The 23,828-nt window shown below is 52.1% G+C and overlaps 1 protein-coding gene across 2 annotated transcripts in view; it reads right to left on the bottom strand.

Annotated features, from left to right (window-relative positions):
- Positions 1-23,828, bottom strand: part of CCDC85C (coiled-coil domain containing 85C) — an 84,757-nt gene that overhangs the window by 21,985 nt on the left and 38,944 nt on the right. For both annotated transcript variants that reach the window (XM_053601126.1, XM_053601127.1), the window contains exon 2: positions 360-433. In XM_053601126.1, the coding sequence (XP_053457101.1) occupies positions 360-433 (74 nt within the window). The remainder of the gene's footprint in view (positions 1-359; positions 434-23,828) is intronic.

Raw genomic sequence — 23,828 nt, 5'->3', positions numbered from 1 at the left:
GGTAGAGATGGGGAGGTTTCCACATGAGTCTGCCCACCTCTTCTGCCTGGATTTGCCTATCTGCTAGAGGGGCAAAGCAGTCCATTTCTTCATCTCCTGTGTATTACCTACCATCCCTGGGACAAGCCTAGCACCAACCCCTAAGATGCTCATGGACCACTGAGGGCAGTCCACCTGGGGGGGAAGGGTGGGCCAGAGGGAAGCCCCAGAAGTGTGAGAGGTTGGATTAGGGCTGTAACCCCGCTTTCCAGAAGGGGACTCAGGTGGCAATGGGTACAGATGGAAGGGCATAGGCCCTACAGGAAAGGGAGCCTTGCGTAAGCTGGGGCGAGCCTGGGCACCGCCCACAACTTGCCTACCTGTGCGAGGAGCTTGTCACCCTCCAGCAGCTTCACTTTGGTCTCCAGCTGCCTGATGTACGTGGACGAGGGATCTGGAAGGACATGAGAGGAAGTGGCATGTTAGCCTCTAACAGACTCAGGGTCCAGAGGACAGAGACCACCCCCTGTCCCACACCCTCATGACTGTGGCCTCTGAGTGGGTTTTCTGGATCTGGAGAAAGGTGTAGAGGGGCTCTCTAAATTGCCCACCTTGGAAGCAACTCCTTCAACTTCTGAGATGCTTCAGGCCCAAGAAACGCTCTCATAGTCACTCAGCCCACTCCAGGGTCCAGGGTTCAGAGAGCTCCCTCCCATACACAGTGAGGAAACTGAGGCTCCCAAGCCTGCCAAGCCAGCAGCTGGGGTTCATGCTATTCCTCACACCTGCAAACAGGTGAGCTGATCTCACCCCAGGAACTGTTCACAGGCACACACCACAGGTCAGGAGTCAGGGCAGGCCAAAACTCCAGCCAGATACTCCCATGGACTTCCCAGTCACATGGCCCCAGTTTCTGAATCAGGCCCAGGGGAGGCCAAACAGACCATGCTGGACAGACAGACCACCTCTGCAGGGTGAAATCTACCCACCTTCACTACACTGACCCAGCTCTTCAATGACATCAGAAAAACAGGTGAAATCTCATCCCCTTCCAGCCACTCACAGTCATGGGCCTGCCTCCCCATCTGGCAGGGAATCACTGTTGCAGAGGGCAGAGTGATGACCAGGTCACGCCCTGTCAGCCCAGGCCAGGATGAAGGGCAGTCTGCCTCAGGGGAGGCCAAGCACAGCACAGGGCAGAGGCTGGGGCAGGTAGGGACCCACAGATAGGGCAGGAAGAGAAGAAGGGGCAGCAAGGCCTGTCCCAGCACCCCCCACCCCTGCAAGCCAGATAGAGTAGGACACCTCCTAGATAGCCACAAAGCCATGGGTAAGGACAGACCATCATGCATATGGCCAGAAGTCCCACGGCCCAGGTTCCAGCCCTGGCCCTGTCCACCCCAACAGCTGGTCACTGGGACATAACCATGCCAACAGGACACAGGGTCTTCCCAGACTCACAATGCTGACCTTTGGTCTCAGAAGGCACCAGACATCAGGCCCTCCTACCTAAGCCCTGTATCACCACCTCAAAAAACCCACAGGCTTTTAACATGCCTTGGTAGGCAAAGGGGGCTCAGGTGCTGCTGGGGCTGAGCCAGGACCTCAAGGCCAGCCGGGAGTAAGGAAGCATCTGTCTACCCCCAGCACACCAGCAGCAAGACCCTTGAGGAGGATTCAGACCCCAGCCCAGCATCTGGCCCAGCCACAGGCAGGAATGGGGCTACTCTGAGCCAGCCGGCCCCAGTCACTGCTGGAGAACTGCACAGACCCTCCCTCCTCCTCCAGTCCAAACACAGTCACCTGTCAGGAATGCGGAGACTTCTAGGGAGGAGAGAAGGGTGGTTCCCCAGCCAGGAAGGCCCACCCCTGCCCTCTGGGTGACCACAGCACCCCTAGACCTTACTACACCTGGCCCTAACCAAACAAGGTTCTAAGAGGCCCAGTAACTTGTTCCAGCACATTTCAAGGGAGCAGGGAGATGGGATTTGACCCCATAGACCTCTCTGCTCAGACCCTGTGTGCCATGCCCTAGAAGATGTAAGAGGGGCTCTAGCTGGCCCTCACCACAGCTCCATCAGAGCCTGCCCAGGCCTCTCCCTCCCTGGCCTCAGCAGAGTCAGCGCTCTTTCAACACTGACAGGCAATTGCCATGCCAGCTCAGGCAAACGGACTGAGGGAAAAAGGCCTCAGTGTTCAGGGTGCACTGGGCCCTTAGGAGCCCAAGGAGACAGGGCACAGCCTGGGCTCCCCAAACCTTCCATCCTGCTCTTGTTCACAGAAGAATTCCCTGGAATATCAGCTAAAAGCAGAGACACGTAAACTCTTCCAGCTCCTCATCCTTACTCAGTGAAGACAAGACCCCAATGACTACCTGAGCCTAGGTGGGGTGGGAAGGGCCCAATGCCCCATGTGGGACAAGTGGCATCCCCTGCATCTGGCACCTGGTGGAAGCCTCATAAAGAACAGGTGGCCACTGTTCCCCATGTCCCAGAGGAGGCAGACAGAAGAACTGGTTCCTCTCCCCACTATCCAGGCTACCCGTGGAGGTCAGTCCCCAGAATCCCACCTTTCTGGCTACCCTGGGAGGAGCTGGCAGCCCCAAGCCTTGGAGAGGAACAGCATAGGCTCCCAGGAAGAACTCACTCTCACTCTCACCAGGTGTGGGCACAGCCCCGAGCCCGAGGGGGACTCATCTGCTCTGTCTGACTAATGGCCCAAGAGGGGCGCTAGCTTGGGCTCCGCCCTTTACAGCCACAGACCATTCAGAAGGTGCCATGCTGCCCACCTGTTTCCTCTTGCCCATCCCTATGGGGTGAGCAAAGGGCTCCCAGCATGTCCCTTCCCAGGCAGACCACAGTCTGAATTGGGAACCCATGTCGGCGTACATCCCTCAGCACCCTCCCTAGGGCCCTGCTCCTGCCTAAGCAGGCCATGCCCCTGATATAGCCAGGGTCAAGCACCACCTCCCAGGATGGCAATGAGGACCAATGCCAGGAAAAAGGATGCAGGCCAACCCACGAGTCACCAGCAACACCCCACCCCTCGGCCAGCACCTAACCTTAAGGCCCACAGGCCACTGGGCATCTCCATCAGACCACATGAGGGTACAGACCAAGGAGCTGCCCTCACTAAGCCAATCGTTAGGGTTTACCCCAAACCCCAAGTGGCTATATAGAACAAAACACACTTCAGACACCAGGGTTTATTGCTTTGTTTGGGGATTTTTTTTTTTTAACTTCAAAAGAACAATGTAATAGTCTTTAAAATATTTTAGACCATCTACTAATTCCAACAAAATCTATCCTAAAGAATTAATTCTAATTATGAAAAACACAGGCAGTTATCATGGCCAAAACTGGAAATAACTATCTGTCCAACAATAGCAGAGGATTCTACCCTGTCATCACTAAAATGATGTTTAGAAAGAGACTCTCTCCTAAACAATATGAAATATACTTAAAATGCCAGTAGAAAGGCCTGGACACAAAATTATGTAGATAATGGCTGCTATGTGTAAAAATACGTGTGCATTGAAACGAATTCAGGAGAGAAGTACATAGAAACACTGACAGGGATGCTGCTCAGACAAGGGAATGAGTGATTTTTTTTAAAGTTTATTAACACAATTTCTTATTAATTTTCAGATAATCTTACTTCTAGAGAAGAGAGAAAACCTTGTTTCAGGGGATAAAAAAGGAGAATGGATTAAACTATTACACCTTCCCATCACACAGTCACTCACTGAAGTCACTGGTATTTTAAATCCACCAGTCCTGACCCCAACCCAACACCCAGCTCCCCTAACCAGGCTCTCTATGTGGCCAGGGACCGAGTGCCAGGCATCCTGTTACCTCTGGTCAGGATTAAGCTCCCTACAGAGGGGTGGACCTTTGGGGGGGAAGGGCTGGAAAATAGAAGACCCCAGGAGGGGCCTAGCACCCTGGGAGGACCGTCCTTCCCAGCAGCCTTGCAACTCGTGTTCCTCCTGAGCGCCTGAGAGCCCCAGCCTCTTGCAGACAAGCGTGTAATTAAATTAATCCCAGGGTTTACAGTAATAAGGACTGGAGCCACCGGGGAGGGAAACATCATTTCCCGGCTTAACTGCTCCTGGGCAAAACAAGAGAGGTGACCACAAAGGGACCTTGGGCAGGCCAAGGAGCCCCTATGGATGTTACCCAGACCCATCCAGGGGCCCATGCTTCTGCCTGAGGGGAGGAGTTTCCCCTGCAACATTCTTACATCCAGGAGCCAGACATTAGCACCTGCCTCACCCCTCCCCGTGGATCCTTCACTCCCTAGGGAGGGAGGAAGCTGTGTAGCCCACAGTGGGCAAGAGCCACACAGCCAATGTCCACCAGGCCCTCCCCACTGGCATCGTCCTGGCTCCCTCCTGGGAACCCTGAGTGACACCCTGTTGCTGACCACCAGGCTACCAGGCCTCAGAAGCTGCAGGGCAGGGCTGGGTCCCATCACCCCAGCCCACCCCCCATCTGGTTTTCCTGATAAGATCATGTTGCACCCAGCATCTCTATGTCTAGACTGTAAGAACTGGGGGAACAAAAGCCACGTCCAGTGACCTCTGTAAACCCCCCACCCCCGCTGCCTAGCACAGCACCCTGTACACGGTAGGCCCTCAAAAGAGTCTGCAGCCCTAATACAAGCTCATTCTATAGGAGCTCTCAGCTACCAGTTCCTGTAGGAGCACTTAGCACCCTGCAGCCAGTGGGGGATGAAGAGAAGAGAGTAGGGGATGGGGACAAGGACCTGCAAAGGCCACAGGAGGCAGAACATCCAGGCCCTGGGTACAGTGCTTCTCAGACCTGACCTGACAGACCTGACCTCACCACTCCCTAGCTCCCAGGACCCAGCATCTCAGGCTGGGTGCCTTGGAAGCTGGCAAGAGACCAGAGTGCAATTCGAGTGGGTTATGAAGGGTGTTCAGGTGGTGAGCCCAGGAAGCCAGGGGAGAAGAATGGAGAAGTGAGGCAGGGGAAGGAAAAAGCCCATGGAAAAGGCTCTGGGGGCTCACCATAGGGTGCTGTGTCCAGCACAGGACACCCAGAGGGTGAGCAGGAGGAGCTCCCAGGCAGAGCTGCAGGAGCCAGCAGGGGAAGCCACAGAGGACTAAGAGATGGCAAGTGCCCGGGATCTAGGTTCACAGTGTCTGCTACAGAGTAGGAGAAAGTGTGGCTCATCCTTTCTCCACAGGAGGAGGAGGCTGATGGTTACAGTGACACCAAGGGCTGCCTCTCCAGTTACTGGGTCCCCACCAGCTCCACCTCCCTTCCAGCCCCCTCCCTGAGCAAGGCCCTACAGCAGGGCTTCCCTGCTCTTGTCACAGGCAGGCTTGTGGCAGATCATTAGCAGAAGATCCAGTCACACCAGGCCTCAGGCCTCATCCTTGGGGGCTCCCTGAGACAGATAGCTGACATTTCCACTGCACTTGGCTGATGAGATCCTCTTCTCCTTCCACTTCATTAAGAGGGGTCGGCTACAGCCTCAGGGCAGGAGGGCCTCATTAAACACAAGCCCCCTCCTTGTGGCTTCCTTCCCTCTTGGGCCCCAGAGGATGAAAGTAGCCCCTGAGAGCTCTTCTTCCTCTGAGTTGGTTTCTCATTTCTCCCTCTTCCTCCTCCCACCCCCAGGACTTACCCTGGCGAGTGCACCTGCCCATGCCTGGTGTTAAGCGCACAACAGAAAGCCTATGTACGGGACACCTAAGACGTCTCGTGCTGGCACAAACCCTGCATGCACGCGCGCACACACACACAGGGCAGGTCCTAGAAATCATGCAGGGCAGGCCTGGGAGGCACCTCCCAGCCCCTTACCCCCATGGAGTCCCCTCAGCCTCTACCTGGGTCTCCTGCTTCCCTCGGGACATGATGACACTGCCCTCCCTGACATGTGCAAAGTGCTTCTCTCACAGGTAACTTCATACCATTTACCCACCACAAGAGGTACTGTCTCCTCCCCCGAAGCACAGAAACAAGGTGCAGACATCCACAGAACCACAAAACAAGGCAGGGCCAGGAGAACAGGGCTCCAATGCTCTTACCACCACCAACTGCAGGAAGCTCCAAGCATCAGGGACACAGACTTAGGCACAGTCACCCAGAGAGACCCATTAATAATCACAAACACTTCCTGAGCACCACCGTGTCCTCATACACATTAGTCCTCATGACCCCTCACCGTGAGGCGGGTGATCAGACAGCCAGTTTGCAAGTGAAGAAACTGAGGCTCCAGGAGGGAAAGTGGCAGCTGCAGACCAGGGACCAGCGGAACAGAGACTCCATGACAGGCTCCAGGGTACAGCTGCCAGCCTCCTCTTCCCAGGCAGGCTTCCCCACTCCTGGCTTAGTTCCTCCCTGTGGTGCCCTGTGCTTGATGCCTGGGCAGCCATGACCTGTGTGCCAGGCTCAGAGGTGTATACTCCTGGCTGCTCTGTGCATGAGAACTTCCAGGTCTCCCTGCAAGGCCCAGGATACTCTACTGCATGGGTTCACTAACACGCACTCCTGAGCTGATCTAGCAGGGCCTTGAGATGGTCCTGTCTTCTCAAAGGACTTGGAGGATATTGCAACTCCAGGCCTCCTTACTCCCCAGACCCCAGCATTCCTAACAGATGAATTCCAAAGGATGGAATTCTTGCAGAGCAGATAAGAGTCCCCAAATCCAGGATCCGAAAGGAGAGTCATTACTTTCATAACAGTCCATGCAATCAGTGGGGTGGTGAGCTCCCAGCACTGGAAGAGAGAAAGCAGAGGCTGCATGGTCTCTGCTTGGGCATACTCTGCTGGACATAAGCCTCTGACGGTTCTCAATATGGCTGTGAGGAGGGCACAGGAAGCCTGTGACCTACCTCAGCACCACATGAGCTAACTCTGCTCCCCTCCAGTCATTGTGGGGGGTCTACCACGTGGGCAGCAGAATCCTGTGTTACAGAGGAGAAGGGAGGCTCAGAGTAGACAGAGGACCCTTGGCCACTGGAGAAGCGGCAGGAATAACTTTGTCTACTGAAGGGCAAAGAGTAGAGAGAAGAGGTACAGCTGCAGGTAAGGGGGCAGAGAGCCAAGTGCTGGCCAGGAGAAATCAGGGGTTCCTTCCCAAAGGAGGTGGCACTAGAGCTGAGCACCGAAGAGCCAATAGGAGTCAGAGAGGCAGACGGTGCAGGTCGGGGAGATGGAAGGCAGGTCTGAGCTGGGGACAGAGCTGGAACAAAGGCAGGGATGTGGGGCAAAGGCTGGTGCAGGTGCACCTGTGCTGGTACCCATCAGCATCAGGGGCTGTGCCAGTCTCAGCTTCCCCCTGGTAGACACCACAGCACAGGGAGGTACAGACTAAATGTGAAACGGGCATTATTTGTTGATGAGATGAGAGGACTGAGAGGGGCATATTGGGACTTCCCATGAGGACAAGTCTCGACAGAGGCAGCATCCAGCCAGGTAAGCTGGGGTGCTGGGCACCACAGGGTGAGAGTGCAGGATGGTGCAGGCCAGGACAACACGGACTTCCAGCATCTAACATCTACTCAGGGCACAGAGAAGAAAATGGCCTTTTCTGTTCATACACACCAATTTTACTAAACACATCCCAAGTGCCAGCATGCACAAAGCAAAGACCCATCACCCCGAACCCACACGCCAAGCTGATGAGGTGCAGCTTGTCACTGCTAGCATTATTTAATGGACAAGGAGCCAGAGATTCAGAGAGGCTAAGCAGCAAGCCCAAGGTCACACAGTGAAAATGCTACAGGGCTGGGATTTGAACTGGATCCTCTAGAGCCAAGGCTCTTTCCATATACCTTGATGCTTCCCCACCAGCCATGGGTGCCCACAGCATGATGACCCTGGGCCTCTCAGATTGTCATCACCATGCTTATCAGGGCTGCTCCTTCTTTGCTTTGACCTGTCAAAAAGGCACAGGAACTTGCACCATTCCCTTGACAAAGATACCAAAGTTCAGAGGGGTCCAGTAACCACCCAGTCACAGAGCTCATAAAAACAGGACTAAAATTTGAAGAGAGTGTGTGTTTCCCCATGCCCAGGGGTTCTAGAACACCTATTGAGGCAGAGGGGCAGAAGCTTAGGAGGTTGCCTCACTCCCCTTCCTCGCCCCTCCTCTTCCGGAACAGGAATTCTCTTCATGGTGCACAGAGACATTCAGCCTCTAGTGCAGGTCCTGGGCTCCAGGGAATTCCACTCTGGACTCCATCATCCTTGACCCCATCTCCCCTCCAAGGGCACCAGACAAGCCCCAAGCTACAGGTGTGAAAAGATTTGATGTAAGGTTTTCACAGTTTGAGCCAAAGACCCTGCAGCCTCTGGACCTCACTGGGTCACATATGTCCCACAGGCTGGCACCAGCCCCTCCCACCATCTACCTCTGTGCCCAGAGATGCAGAATCACGGACACCTAAAGTCACACCACCTCACAAATTCAAGCACTAAATAGGAAACTCCACCCCCAACCCCATATTCCCACTGCTCACTTAGAAATCTAACTATCCAGGAACACCCTTCCCAGCACCTGTAGAGGAAAGAAAAGCAACTGGCAGTGAGGAAAAACAAATAACTGTGCTAATAAGAACTAGACATCTTCACACTGGCCCCTCGGCCATCCCTGTCCTCTAGATGCCATCTATCCCCTCAAGAGCCAAGCGCCATTCTGCTCAGGGCTGGAACCCCCAAATGCATGAGGCCTGCCTAACCCTGGCTTCAGGGGCCACTGGGTACCTGATGTTTAATTCTAAGAAAAGCCACGAGGCTTTCCACAGGTCCTGAACCCTGGAGCAAGCAGCAGACAGGAAGCCCTATTCAGATTCAGTCCACTTAGAAAGCACACGGGTTTGGATCTGCTTAGTAGGCTCCACTGTTCTCAAACCAAAACGCAAACTCATTTCTTGATCTACTACTGGCAAAGCCTGACAAGCCAAATTAAATTTGTGTATATTGTCCCAAATCAGGAGGCAAGGAGAGAAAAGAACTCCTTCCCTGTGCTTTCAGTTTCTGCATCTGGAATTAACCTGTGTGTGTGCAGGTGATGGTGCAGGTGATGGCACTGTCAGTGTTAGCAAGGATGGCGATGCACCCACCACACTGCCCCTGGCCCCCACTGCAAGATGATGACTGGGGATTTTTAACATTTGTGCAGATGTCAGCCAGCCCTGCCTGCCCAGCAGCAACATCTAACCACACGGAAGCCACGTCACACTCTGCCTATGGCTCTCAACACCAGGTTGCACTGGACACTTGCTGGGCTCCCTGGAGAGCTTTTAACATCTGATCTCTTCCCCCAAGACCAACTGAACTGGACTCTCTAGGGGAGGGGCTGGCCATGAGTCAACATCTTAGACGCCCTCTCGGTGAGCGTAATGTGCACCCAGGGCTAGAAGCCCCAAACCAGGTTAAGTAGAGACTGTTCAAATGGTCCAGTGCCCAGCTTCCATCCCTAAGGGGCCCTGCCCACTGCCCCACCCCACCCTGACTATTAATTAGTGCGACTGAACTCTGCAGCAAAGACATCAGAAGCTACAGGGATTACAATGAGGCTAACCGTGAAGGGCCTGGAGGGGGAGAAGCAACAACACTGACTAAACCCCAGGACACAGGTGCCAGGCCCTCCCTCCGTAACATGAAGGGGAGGGTTTTGCTGGTTTCAGGAGAAAGGGAGGTGGGGGCTGCTTTCATCACCAGATGTCAACCAGTCTACAGAAAGCCAAGTAGTAGCAAAGAACTGTGGGGCCCAGAATGATGCCCTCACTGTCCTGCCTCTCAGAGCCTGCTGCAGGCAGAGAAAGCAAGAACGGTAGGGGGCATAGAAGGCAGCAGGACATCAGAGGACATCCCAGGATGTGCAGAAGTGGGGTCAGGAAACAGGGATCCAAGTGTGACAGGTATCACACCCAGCACATGGGGCGCAGCTGGAGAGAAGGCAGGTGTGACCCCTCAGCAGGAATTCACTGTGTACAAGCAGCACTGGGGGGAATCCAGGCAGGCCCATCCGATAGCAGTGACACATCAAGACAGTGTTTCACTGGTACAGTGAAAACAAGAATAAATCCTCCTGAGCCAGGTAGTAGGATTCCTGGGGTGGTAGGAGCTTAAAGAAGAGTGCTCCGTACCCACTCCATGGGAAAGGCAATAAAGCGGCAGGCTAGAGCCAGGAAAAGACCTGCACAGTCTGGAGCCCGCAGGGAGAGGACAGGGCTGTATCAGCAACTGTCTAGCCCTCTAGAAAAGAGTAAGATTCAATCCCAACCTCACATAGAAAGCAGTTCCAGGAAGGTCAGAGAGTTCTACATGAAAAAACATCTTTAAAGCTTGGGCTTTTCTGAAGCTGGGTGTGGTGGCACATGCCTAGAGTCCCAGGTGCTTGGGAAACTGAGGTGGAAGGATCACTGGAGCCCAGGAACTCCAGGCTGCAGTGCACTATGCTCACACCTGTGAAGAGCCACTGCACCTCAGCCTCAGCAACACAGGAGCCCGTCTCTAAAAAATAAAACTAAAAACAAAGTTTAAAGAAAAAAAAAAATTAGGGGCAGTGCCTGTGGCTCAAAGGAGTAGGGCACCGGCCCCATGTGCCGGAAGTGGCGGGTTTAAGCCCAGCCCTGGCCCACAAAAGAGAAAAAAAAATTTAAATCTGGCCTTTTCTGATAAATGCTACAACATGAATGAAGCTTGACAACTATGTTATGGGAAAGAGGCCAGACCCCAAAGACCACATGCTAACATGATTTCATTTATATGAAATATCCAGAATGGACAAATCCATAGATTTGATTAGTAGAAAGTAGATTAGTGGTTTCCAGGGGCTGGGGAGGGAATGATTGCTGATGGAAATGGAGTTCTTTGTGGGGGGATGAAAATGATCTGGAATCAGACAGTGGTGAAGGTTGTGCAACTCTGTTACTATAACAAAAACCACTGAACTGTATACATTCACATGAACACATGAACATATATACCATATATATATACACACACACCATACTTATAATTTGTGAATTCTATCTCCACAAAGCTATTATTAAAAAAAAGAAAGTTTTTAAAAGAAAATTTGAGCTTTCACATGGAAAGGATTCTTAATCAAGAAACAAAAAGAACAAACCATAAAGGGAAAGATCACCAAACCCAACTATATAAATATTATTACAAAAACCCAGCTGGACAACAGATACGTAAGCAAAGTGAGGAGACAAGCTGCCATCTGGAAGGGGCTGTGCACAGCCCCACCCCAGAACAGACAAAGGATCATCCAGAGTGCACTCAGAACCCTACAGATCAATGAGGCAGTACAGGAGCAGGGGCAAAGGCTATACAGTGAGGTGAGTCACAAAAGAAGAAACCCAAGTGGCCAGGAAGAACATGAGAAGAAGCCCAGCCTCACACATGACCAAGGAAACACAAGTGAAGAGCACGAGATGCCACAGGATCGGCACAGAGTAAAAAGTAGTGCAGCCGTGAGATGACGAGCATGCAGGAGAGAGGAGTAGCATGAGGGACACTGGCTGGCTCAACAGGTCGCAGGGCACCTGGCTCAGTGTCCTCCAGCCAACAATGCTCACCCCTTGAGAAATGGCAGCACAGGTGCCCCAGGAGACAGGTTCAAGAACACGCCTGCCAACACTGGCTACTTCAGTGAAAAATTAGAAACCACTTAATGTCTTCCTCAGGAGACCAGATAAGTTGAGGTTTAACCAAATAATGAAATACTATACTGAGATAAAAATGACTAGACCAGCAACAGGCATGGCAGCACGCTTCTGTAGTCCCAGCTACTCAGGAGGCTGAGGTGGGAGGGTCACTCCGGCCCAGGAGTTCAAGACCCTCCTGGGAAATATATTGAGACCCTGTTTCTTAAAAAAAAAACAAATAAGACAACAACAAATGGATAAATTAGAGTCACATGTATCAACAGGGATATATCTCAAAAACTTGATGGGAAGCAAGTTCCCAAAGGACACATGATGCCATACCATGTATATAAGTTTGAAAACCTGCAAAGCGGGTGGCACCTGTAGCTCAAGCGGCTAAGGCGCCAGCGACATACACCAGAGCTGGCGGGTTCGAATTCAACCTGGGCCCACCAAACAACAATGACAACTACAACCAAGAAATAGCTAGGCATTGTGGCAGGTGCCTGTAGTCCCAGCTACTTGGGAGGCTGAGGCGAGAGAATCGCTTACACCCAGGAATTTGAGGTTGCTGTGAGCTGTGACGCCACAGCACTCTACCCAAGGAGACAGCTTGAGGCTGTGTCTCAAAAAAAAAAAAAGAAAGAAAAGAAAACCTGCAAAGCATCCTTATACTGCTTATAGAGACCTGCCATGCAGGAGAAATTAAAAAAAATAAATAAAACTACAAAAGAATGATGAGTGCCAACTGCTGGGCAGGAGCTCTCCAGGGGTAGGAGGTGATGACACACAGGGGTTCCTCAACTTTACCTGTCAGGCTTGATTTCTTAGAAGGAAAAGATCTGAAGCTAAAACACTTTATTGTTGACAACATGATAAAGGCAGCCTGTGTAATAATAATTGTCTCATATTGGCTCAGTGCTGGTAGTTCAGTGGTTAGGGCGCTGGCCACATACACTGGGGCTAGCAGGTTTGAACCTGGCCTGGGCCTGCTAAACAACAATGACAACTAAAACAACAACAAAAACAGCTGGGCATTGTGGCGGGCGCCTATAGTCCCAGCTACTTTGGAGGCTGAGGCAAGAGACTCGCTTAAGCCCAAGATTTGGAGGTTGCTGTGAGCTGTGATGCCACAGCACTCTACCGAGGGCAACATACTGAGACTCTGTCTAAAAAAAAAAAAAATTGTCTCATATTGTCCAAGCTTATTCTCTTTTATATATTTCCTAATTAAAAAAAAAAAAAGGAAGAAAGCCTGGGCAGCACAAGAGACCCTTCAGAAAAGACACTGGAAACTCCTGATGCTCTGACACCCCTCCCTGGGTTATAATTCCCAGGTTGCTTATGGAAAAATTCCAAATGGCCCCATCAATGACCTCCTTTTTAGTGCCACACTCCCCACCACCTACCATGGGAGCAGCCCAACAACAGCAGGTTGAGAGCCCACAGAGAGAAGAAAGGGCCACCAGAGATCCACGCGGGAGGCAGGAAGTCATCTAGCAGCAGGATACCCACCAGCAGTCAGGTGTCCAGAGTGGGTCCCCTCTACCCCAACCTGCTCTGTGACCTTGGATAATCACCTTCCTATTCCCAGGCCCCAGAGAAATGAGGGCAGGAGGCCCAGATAGCTCAGGGGGCTCAGAAGACAAGACAGGAACTCAACTCAGACTCCTCTGAGATAGCACCCCTGTAATTAGGCAGAGCAGCAAGGACCCACCCAGGTAGAAGCGAGATAGACTCAGTGTGGGGACAGCAAATTGGGCTTCCCGTTTCATATAAAACCAACAGCAGGGTGATTATTGACCAAAATGATCATCAACGAGCCAGGCTTAATGGTGCCATCCTCCCGGAGGTCCCAGGGAGGGTGCATTCTTCAGCCATGGCAGAGGACCAACTCCTTTCATACCCAGGGCATGTTGCAAAAGGAGATAATAGGTGCTGAGCAATGCAAACAACAGAAGCTGAGTGCACGTGAGAGCTGCCATGATTTCTGTTCAGAAGAGGCAGCATAGCGTGGAAGAAGAAACTGGGTCAGGAGTCCCAGGCCAGCAGTGCCCTCCTCGCAGTTTCCCCAAATGACAACATAAGGGCCTTGTTCTGATAATGTCCTCAGCCTGGGCTTGGAAACTATATTTGGCAGAATAACATCCTCTCAAAGATACCTACATCCCAATCCCCAGAATCTGATATGGCAAAGGGGACTCTACAGATGAGACTAAGGTTATGGAACTCAAAATGAGATTAGCCTGGATCATCCAAGCGGGGCATATACATAACTATACAAGGTTTAAAAGCAGAAAGCCTTACCCAGAGGGAGATGTGACTACAGAAGAATAGCTAGAGAAATGCAAAGCTGTTGGCTTTAAAGATGGGGAAGGGACAACTCACCAGGGAATATGGGCAGCCTCTAAAAGCTGGAAATGGTTCTCCCCTCTGGCCTCCAGAAAGGAATGCAGGCAACCCTGCTAACACCTTGATCTTTGCACTTCGGACCTCTACAACGGTAAATTTGTCATTTAGGTCCCCAAGATTATGGTTGCTTGTGAAAGCAGCCATAGGAAACTAACAAAGGAACTAAAAGTCGTGGCTTTATGATTTTAGATTACTTGCCTAGCCCAGTTTCCTTTAAGAATGAGATAAAAAGCCAACCTTGGAAGGCTGCTGGGAGGACTAGGAGAGGATCCAGCCCAGAAAGGTCTGATAGCACAAAAACCACCATAAAAACCACTTATCTTCCCACTGCCCACACTCTGACCATGGGACCTTAATGGATGGGAAGGAACAGTGAGGTATTCTAGCTCACAATGGAAATAGCACCTTACCAGGCCTGGGGTGCCCAGACCACATCCCTTCTCCCTGGCATAATTGCCCACCTGGGCCTGGCTTGACCAAGCCCTTGGCACCAGCCTCCTTCTCAAATCTAGCAGAGGCTATTGCATCACAGCAAACATTACAAAGTGGGGTATGAATCCAATTTGGGAAAGTTACATGGGAAGGTTGCTAGAAATCAAAGTGGTATCATTCGTTCATAAAGTGAATATGCACATCTCTGCTTTAAAGTTGAGATTTTTTGTAGTGCGTAGAATACTAGGACCACTAGTTAGTGGGACATGGGGGATAACCTAAGGCTGATTCCATTCACAGCAAAGTAGATGCACTCCCAGCTGTGACAGGGCACTGCAGCTAGACAGACCCTGGAGACTGCCCACCTGGCCCCAAGTTCAGGGGAGCAGAGCGGGCATCCTCCCTGAGGCCACACGCAGAGCGAGGGGTGAGGGAGAGAGCAAGCAAGCAGGTCAGGGAATAGGTGAGGGCGGGCTGAGACCAGAGTCCCTGAGTCAGGCTCAGCCCCCCACCAGCAAATCACCTCCACAATTGGTGAGGGGCTGCCCTAGGCTCAGTTTCCTGAAGGCTATGAACTGCCCCCTCCCTGCAAGGCTGGTGCTGAGTCCTGTAGTCCATGTTTCCCTGGACCAGCCTCAGCAAGCCTTCACACTTGTCCCCATGGAGGGTGGGTATATTAGCCTTCCCAGAGTTGTTGGGCCATGTAGGGGATTACAGCACCCTGGGGCAGCAGCCCAGGTCCTGCCTCCAGGTAACAGAGCTCAAGAGATAGTCCAAGCCAAATCCAGGCAGAAGGGTGGGTCCAGTGGCTACGTCAGGCCCCAAAAGAAGACAGGAGGCCAATAGGAGAGGAAATGAACCAGGGACCCCAGGCTCTCACCGCAGTGAGGAGAATGTCCTTGGTCTCAGCCACCTTCTTATCTGAAAGCTTCAAGGGTGGGGGTTCAAATAGGAGACTCAGGATGGGGTAGAGGGGTGAAGCTCCTTCCATGCCAGGTGAGCCTATGCCCCCAAAAGCCCCGAACCCTATGGCCCATGGCACTGTGAGTAGGGAGGTGAGCAGGGCCTGGGCTGCTGCCCCAGGGTGCTGCAATCTCCTACATGGCCCAGTCATTCTGGGAAGGCTTTCTGGCCCAGTCATTCATGGTGACCACTGTGAAGGCTTGCTGAGGCTGGCCCAGGGAGACATAGACTATAGGAGTCAGGACCAGGCCTTAAAGGGAGGAGGCAGACAAAGCCCTGACCCACCACAGTGCTGCAAAGAACCCAGGCATGGAGCCAAAGAATCTGGGCTGGCTGCATGTGCTGGGCAGGAGTGTCCCCTCAGTATGCTGGAGATAGGTCAGGCTCCCTGGACCTCCCTGAGGGAAGGGCACTCTGGACAACCTTTTTCTGAAGAGGGGCCCCGGCCCCTCTAGGTGCTGGCTGGATGGGGCTCTTGGAGTCTGAGATATAGGAGCTGTCAACCCCCACACCAGCTCTTCCCTGCCCTGCTATGGCCAAGTAATCCATAGGCCTTTCACCAGTGAATACAGCTGAAATTATTGTCCTTTGGACCCAAGGTTCTCCCCATGGGGGAGGGGAGGAATGTAGGAAGGATGAGCTTCCAGAGCTCAAAGGTCACCTGCTCACCTTGGGTAGGGCTGGGGAAACCCTCTGCTTCCTTCATGGCTCTTGGCATTGTGACATCAGAGGGTGACCAAAAATAGGTCCTTAGAGGGTGACCAAAAATAGGTCCTGGAGATAGACCAGGGGGTGTAATCCTCACAGGAGAATGACTCAAGGTCTCCCTGGCAGAGCCAGAGTAGAAAGAAGGTCAGGAGAAGCCTGGGCCAGCTGGCCTTTCTGCAACCACAGAAACACTAGTCCCACATCACAGCTGTGTGACCTCTCACCAGTAACTAACAATCTCTGACCCTCTCAGCAGCCTTATCACTAAATGGGAGGGATGATGCCCCTTCATGGGGCGTCCAGACTCTGGCAGCTCAGGAAGAGGGATGGGGGACACAATCTCACAGAGCCTTCCAAGGTCTGCATGAGCAGAAGCTCTGTGTTCAAACCTGCAAAGGGCCATCACTCCCCACAAGGCTGTTGAGGAGGTGACCTTGCTGTGGCCTGGGCATCGTCTCTATAAAGTGGGACTCCCTCCCAGAGCTACCTGTAGAAGGAGGAGGAGGCCTGTGTCTAGTACCTCACACAGGTTAGCACACACAGCTGCTCCATGACTAGGGGCTAGGCTGGAGATAGTCCCCATCTCTCCCAGAGGCTGGCCCAAACTTGGGGGACAGAGGCACTGTAATCCTTCCCTCTTCCTCACCAGGAAACAACCAGAGGGATGGGATAACATCTTTGCTCTCTCCACCACCTGCAGCTGCTAGTGTAACTTGCTCAGCTTGCTCCTCAAATCTATCCATACCACTTTCCCACCTGAACCCCTTGGTGGTACCCACTCCAGCATCATGCCCACCCCTCAGCTCCTATAACTGAAGGTGAGTGTGGTCATCCCAACACACAAGCTTCTCTGTGGCTCTGTACCTCCAACCAAGCCATCCAATTCTAGGGACCTTGCCCCCACCGACCTTGCCCACCCTGCTGGGCCCAAGTGTCCTGGGCTGGTGTGGGAGAACATCTCTGACATTGGGGCGAGCCTGCCCCTTTGCAGGCTCCCTGCAGAGCTGCATCCAGCATGGTGTGTTCATCTCTAGTCCCCTGGCACCTGTGAGCAGGGGAATTACAGAATGCTGGCAACTCTCACATCAATGCACACTGTGAGTTTCTTTCACTCCTGAAAGCCCCAAGCAGGTGACAATAGGAATCATTAGCCCATTAGATGAGGACCCCTGTCAAAAGGAGCTCACCTCCCCTACCCAGGTCTAACGCAGTCCCCAGACTCAAGCACCTCTTCTCAGGGTGCCCTGGCCTGTTCCACAGCTCCAAACATCTAACTCAGCTCTCAGAGAAGTAAAGGGACATGACTGAGGTCCTACCTTGAAAGCCATTATCACAAAGGGAGCACCTGGGCACCCACAGGGTAGAGGTGGGAGAGATAAAGTAGAGACTCCTGGTCCTGCCACCACTTTGCTGTGTGATTCTGAGCAGGTTTCCTCCCCTCTCTAGGCCCCTGAGCCCTCCCTCTGTACAATGAGGGAGCTGAGAGCTTCCAAAGAGCTTTCCAACATAGGTGAATGCAGGTGGGCACAGGCCCATGGAGTTAGCTTGCACGGAGCCTCCACAAAGGCTGTGTTTCTTTAAGAAAGACACAAACAAGAACAGATTCGAAGGTCAGGGCAGAGTAGGTATCAGGGTGAGGTCAATGCTTAGTTACTATAAAAACAAACCAGCCTCAATCCTACAGGGGAGGGGCAGGGTTCCAGTGAGCCTCCCTCTGTGTAATGACTCCCATGGAGATAGGTGATAGCTGGAAAGAGATTGTGTCCCCCACCCCTCTTGCCAGGAACTGCCTCACAGCCAACTCCTGCTCTCAGCAAGGCAGGCAGCCCAAGGCAATGGGAGGGGACCAACCGTCAGAGCCTTATGGGACAGGACAGATGGGCCCTTCAGGTCAGCCTGTCCTAACCTCACCTACCAACTCTAAGGCAGCGGTTCTCAACCTGTGGGTCATGACCCCTTTGTAACAATGAAAATACATTGCAGCATTAGGAAGGTTGAGAACCCCTGCTCTAAGGTGTCTACCAATCTGTCTGAGGTCACAGACCAGGTGACCCTAGGCCCCAAGCAGCCCTAAGAGGAGACAACCTTGGCCATCAAAGCCCTTCTCCTCCCTGGCACATAGGCCAAGTAGCAATGATAATGAGAACCAGGAATTACAACCCTGTTGCACAGAATAAGAATCCTTGAGTCCTCACTGATTAAAAAGTGTCCATCCATACCTAGGTTCCTGGGGGAAAAGGGAACCTGCCCTACCAGGAGAATGCCAACTATTAAACATGGGAGGATGGAAGAAGTTAGGAAATCACCATCACCACCACTGGAATGATAAACAGTGGACACTAAAACAAGCGCATGAATGTCTAATAGAGAGCAAGTCTCAAAATGCCTCCCACAAATTAGTTATTATCTACAAAGGCACACACAATAACCTACTCTGAGGGAATTTCCTAACCCAACTGACCCAGTCCTCCCCAAGACTGTGACACATCAGCTGCCCTCTGATCAGACGCACCAAGGACACACATCTCTTCTGGGCCACTCCCGCCCCAAACGCACAGCCTGAACCTCATGACGAGGAAACATTAGACAGAGCCAAACTGGTAAATCTTCTACCAGAGAACCAGCCTGTACTCTTCAAAAAAGTCAAAGAAATAATCAAAGAAAGACTGAGGCAAAGTTCCAAATAAAGGAATGCTAACGAGAGAAGGACCACGTGTGACCCGGGATTAGAAAATAATCATTCTAGAGCATCAAATTGGGACGAGTAATGTGTAGACATTAAATTTCCTGATATTGATCATTGTCCTATCACTGTGTTACATGAAAGTCCTTGTTTTAAGAAATGCACATCAAAGTATGACATTTGGGGTAAAAAAAAGATGTGTTAACTACAATTTCTAATGGTTCAAGGAAAAAAAAACAGTCGAGAGAGAGAATAAGGCAAGAATTTTTATAGGAGCCTTTTGTATATTCTTGCCACTTTTCTGTAAGTTTGAACAGATTTCAAAAAAAAAGAAAAACCTTCACTGTCATTTATAGAAGTACGTGGGAGGTGCTATGCTAAGCACTTCACCTCTGGGAGCTCACCTGATCATCAAGGTAACCCTTTGAGCACAGAGCTAAGGACAGGCTGGGAGGAGACGCTGGCCCAAAGCACAGCTGCAGGGGCACAGGGGGCTGCTGCCACCACCCCAGTGGTGTTCCATAGAGATGCCTCCAAGGGGGCATAAAACAAACCCCATGTAGCCTTCCTGATTCACTCCCCAAATGAGCATGTCCCAAGGCCAAGGGGAGGTGAAACATTCTCTGCAATAACTAGAAAAGAGGTGTTTCTCTCACTGCCAAGGTCTAGGAAAGAACACCTACATTTTAGGCCACATCCTTCCAAACATAACACATAATAGTCAAAAGGATGAACTAACACAGAAGAAAATGTGTTTTCAGCTAAATGATGGGGGAAAATATCATCAACCAAGTCCACTTAAGTTGATATTAGAAACACCTGGGAACAACTCCATCATTTCTCTCAAAAGCCACAAGCTTCCAGTGTTGACCTATGGCAGAAAACTATGGCCGGCGTGGGAGCCGTCAACCTTCACGGTGCTGAAGGAATGCTGGCGGTGCATTCCTCCTCCTCTTCCTCCCCTTCCCTCCCCAGGGGATAAAGGATAATACACACCTTCTGTAGTAGGTTGAGAAGTGTCTTACCCAAGCCATGTCCACCCAGAACCTTAGAGTGGGACCTTAGTTGGAAATAGGGTCTTTGCAGGTATAACCAAGGTAGGAATTCAGAGATCACACTGCATTAGGGTGGCCCAAATCCAATGACTGGTGTCCTTATAAGAGACAGAAAAGGACACACAGAGACATAGAGGAGGCCATGTGAAGACAGAGGCAGGTCCTGGAAAGAATGCATCCACGAGCCTTCCTCAGAGCCTCCAGAGAGAACCTACCCTCCCGACACCTTGATTTTGGACTTTAGCCTTCACATCTGTGTAAGTGTACATTTCTGTTGTTTTACGCCACCCACTTTGTGGTCATTTGTGATGGCAGCCCTAGGAAACAAATACACCTTCTAGATTTTTAATAGTAGAAATGAAGTCACTGATGGGAGAACCCTAAGCAAATTCCAGGAGCACTTTTTCTCCCCCAACATCAGCCATCCTGAGCACCATCCTGCCTTATTTCCCAGCACGACTTCCATGGAGGGAACTGAGAACCCACCACAGCCCCCAAAACTGACCACAACTTCACCCAGCCAGTGGTCAACTATTGACAAAAACACTGCAGTGAATAAAGCCAGCCATCTATACTATCAGGAAACAATTCACACAGGTCAAACAAAAGGGGAAGTAAATTCCGGTTAACCAGTTTGAAGGGATGTTATGTAGCCACTGGCTGGGCTTACACAGATTAAGAGCAAAAAGGCACCTGACTCAATGCGGAGTGAAAAAAACCCGGGGCCAACATTAACACACAGCTGTGCAGAGGGAGAAAGCAAACAGCTCAATCTTAGCGGAAGCAATCTTCCCAGCAGGGTCTGCACGACTGAGCAATGTGGTTTGGGTTTTTCTTTCACTTTTCCATATCCTCCTAAGTTTCTCTAATAAAAATGGATCCCTTTGAAACTTTAAAAAAAAAAAAAAATCAAATCTGCATCAGAGCCCCACTCAACACCTGCATGTTGCCAGATGCTCCTCACCTTCTCTCACCCCCTGACCCAGGACCTGCCTTGGACACCAGGGACAGGGACCCAGGACTGCTCAGCCCAGAGAGGCTGTCAAGAGGATGCCCCCAAAAGCCTGCCTCTTGTGTGGGAAAGGAGAGGGGTCTGCTGACTCATACCGACCCCCATGTGTTGCACAAAAGCTATGCCCAAGGTTGGGTCCTCTGTGGAGAAGGAAGAGGGGGTGGCCAGGAGGCAGTAGGATCTGCTCTGGGAGAATCTGGGACAGCCCATGAACCTTCTGGGCCTCAGTTTTCCCATCTGTAAAATGGTAACAAGGCAAGATCACTGGAAGGGACTACTGTGGTAAAATCACCCTGAGCAAAACCACAGGGGCTGGAACAGGAATAACAAACACCTCATGTGGCAACTCCAGAGCCCTGCACTCCATTCCAGGCATTGGACAAGGCACAATACTGTTTATTGGGTTTTCAGAGCAGCGCCCCCTCCAGCCCCCTCCACGGGCACCACACCCAACTCAGAGAGGAGGAGCTTGGATTCAAGCTGATGCCCCGGTTCTTTCCACCACACACCCAGATGCCAGCAAAAAAGGACAAGAAAGGGAGCTATTCTCTCAGAGGGCTCTCACCCTGCCATCCTGGCCCCATCACCTGCAGAAAGGGTACAAGAGCAGAGAAACTGAGCTCAGACTACCCAGCTTGCTGGTCAGGGAACACCACCAAGTGTGTGGGTTGTTAATCAACAGCCGCAGCCCAGCCCTGCTTTGACACCAGAGCCCACAGGTGCCCCAGAGTCCCTTCTACAGAAGGGAAGCATGATCCAGAAAGGCAGTGAGCCCCTTAATCCCCATGCAACACAGGGAATCCCCAGGCCAGGGTGAAGAGTCAGACCCTCATGGCCTGGTGGGGTTCCAGATACACTGAGTGGGACAAATGGCTCCTCCCACCAGGCCCCTATCAACTCAGTGGTCCACTCCTGGCCAACTGGGCATGGGGGAGCCCACCCTCAGGCCCCACCTCCTCAGCATCGGGGAACTTGCAGGCTCCCCCCACAATGAGAGGCCGCCCAGATCAACCCATTATATCTTTCTTTCTTTTTTTAGAGACAGAATCTCACTTTGTCACCCTGGACAGAGTGCTATGGAATCACAGCTCACAGCAACCTCAAACTCTTCAGCTTAAGCAAGTCTCTTGCCTCTGCCTCCCAAGTAGCTGGGACTGCAGGTGCCCACCACCCGGCTATTTTGTTGTTGTTGTTGCAGTTGTCATTGTTGTTTTAGCAGGCGCAGGCTGGGTTCAAACCTGCCTGCCTCGGTGTACGAGGCCAGTGCCCTAACCACTGAGCTACGGGCGCCAAACCCATTATATTTTTCTTGATCGGTCACTCTAAGATACTTCACAGGGTATCCCTCCTTGGTAACCAGCAGCCTGATCCTGAGCTCTAGGGCTGAGGAACTCATGGAACAGGGAGCCGGAGACAGGTTCCCAAATCACAGCCTGCAGCCCTCTGCCCTGCACATGAACCCACAGGCTCCTGAGGGCCACCCCTCAACATGCCAAGACCACCAAGAGCCTAGGAAGATCTAGCTCCTACTTCCAAGTCAACAGCTCACCCCTAAACCTGCCTGGGCCTGAGCTCCCACCCCCCATCCACAAGAAATACTCAGGCAAGAGTGGCCCCTTCTCCAGGAAGAAGTCAGAGCATCTCACACCTCCCAGCAAGGGGCCCTCCTAGATCTTTGGGATCTCCTCTGTGAAACTCTGAGCTCACATAGGCTGGGGACCAGCTACCTCCCTTCCACCCACAGGCAGCTTCCAGAGGCTGTGCCCTATACTTAATCCAGTGAGGACCCAGAGCCCTGGATTCATCCGGGAAGCAGGAGCTCCTGAGGGTAGCCTTCCCATGGCCACCACTGCTGTGACGGCAGAATGAAGCCGGCAGCACGTCTGGATCTGAGCACCCAGCTGCATGGCATGAGCTTGGGCGTGTTGCTCTGGCAACCAAACAACACTGATGATACTCCCTTTACTCAGCCTGAAAAAGACATTCAGGGAAGATATGCCAGGACTGTCAGGGTCAGAGTGAGGACATCCTCAAATCTCAGAGCCCAGAGGCCCACAGCTGTCCTGTAGGTGGGCAGACGCAGGCACTAATGCTCATCAGATGCCTTCTCCCTGCTGCGCCCTGGAGTCAAACACAGGACAAGTTCACAGGAGCTAAGAGGAGGGAAGCCAGGGTGACACACTCAGCCACCTGGTGGCACCCAACAGCCCCCAACAGGGTGACACATGTCCTCCAAGGGCCAACATGCCAAGAGGGAGGGGTAGGACGAACCTCTGCCTGGGACCCTGACTGGCCAGTCACAATCCATATCCCGGGATTTCCTCTGCCACACCCCATGTTGCACTGCGTGGCTGTGCAGCACATGTCATAACCCAGTCGTGGCTGGATACAGCAAAGGCAAGTTGCTGCTTTGGACACTCCTGTTATTCAGAAAGAACAACTGAGACCAGGGATGGGGCATCTGTTTGGCTGGCCACACAGGCACAGCACAGGGACTGGTCCCCCTGGGCTGCAAGCTCAGTGTCAGGGCTCTCAGTGAGGCAGAGATTAACCTCACTTCTGAATGAGTGGAATGATGCAGTGTTGGCCCAGCCTGAAGAGTCCCCGAGCTCTCGGCACCATGCCCAGGAAGACCAGTAAACATGGGGAGGGGGGCAGATGAAGGCTGTATAGATGGGGGCAGAGAAGGGGCTTCAGGTCTGGCCCCGCCTTCTGACTTTGAAACCCAGCTGTGAAAGACTCACCCCTGCCTCAGCATTGGCCAAATTAAATAAAATTAAACTCAGTAGGAAATGGTACAGGGGGAGCCTGGCACACAGTTGTATATGTGTCCCCTCCTTCCTCATCCAACTTCTGGGGCTCCCTACACAAGGACACCTCCATGCAGAACCGCTAACTGGACCTCTTATGTCCTTCAATTCCAACCATCCAGAGAATGCCAAGAGC

Source organism: Nycticebus coucang, chromosome 9, assembly GCF_027406575.1.
Source record: "Nycticebus coucang isolate mNycCou1 chromosome 9, mNycCou1.pri, whole genome shotgun sequence".
NCBI lineage: Eukaryota > Metazoa > Chordata > Mammalia > Primates > Lorisidae > Nycticebus > Nycticebus coucang.
The sequence above is the reverse complement of the archived record's forward strand: the minus strand, read 5'-3'. Positions and strand labels throughout refer to the sequence as shown.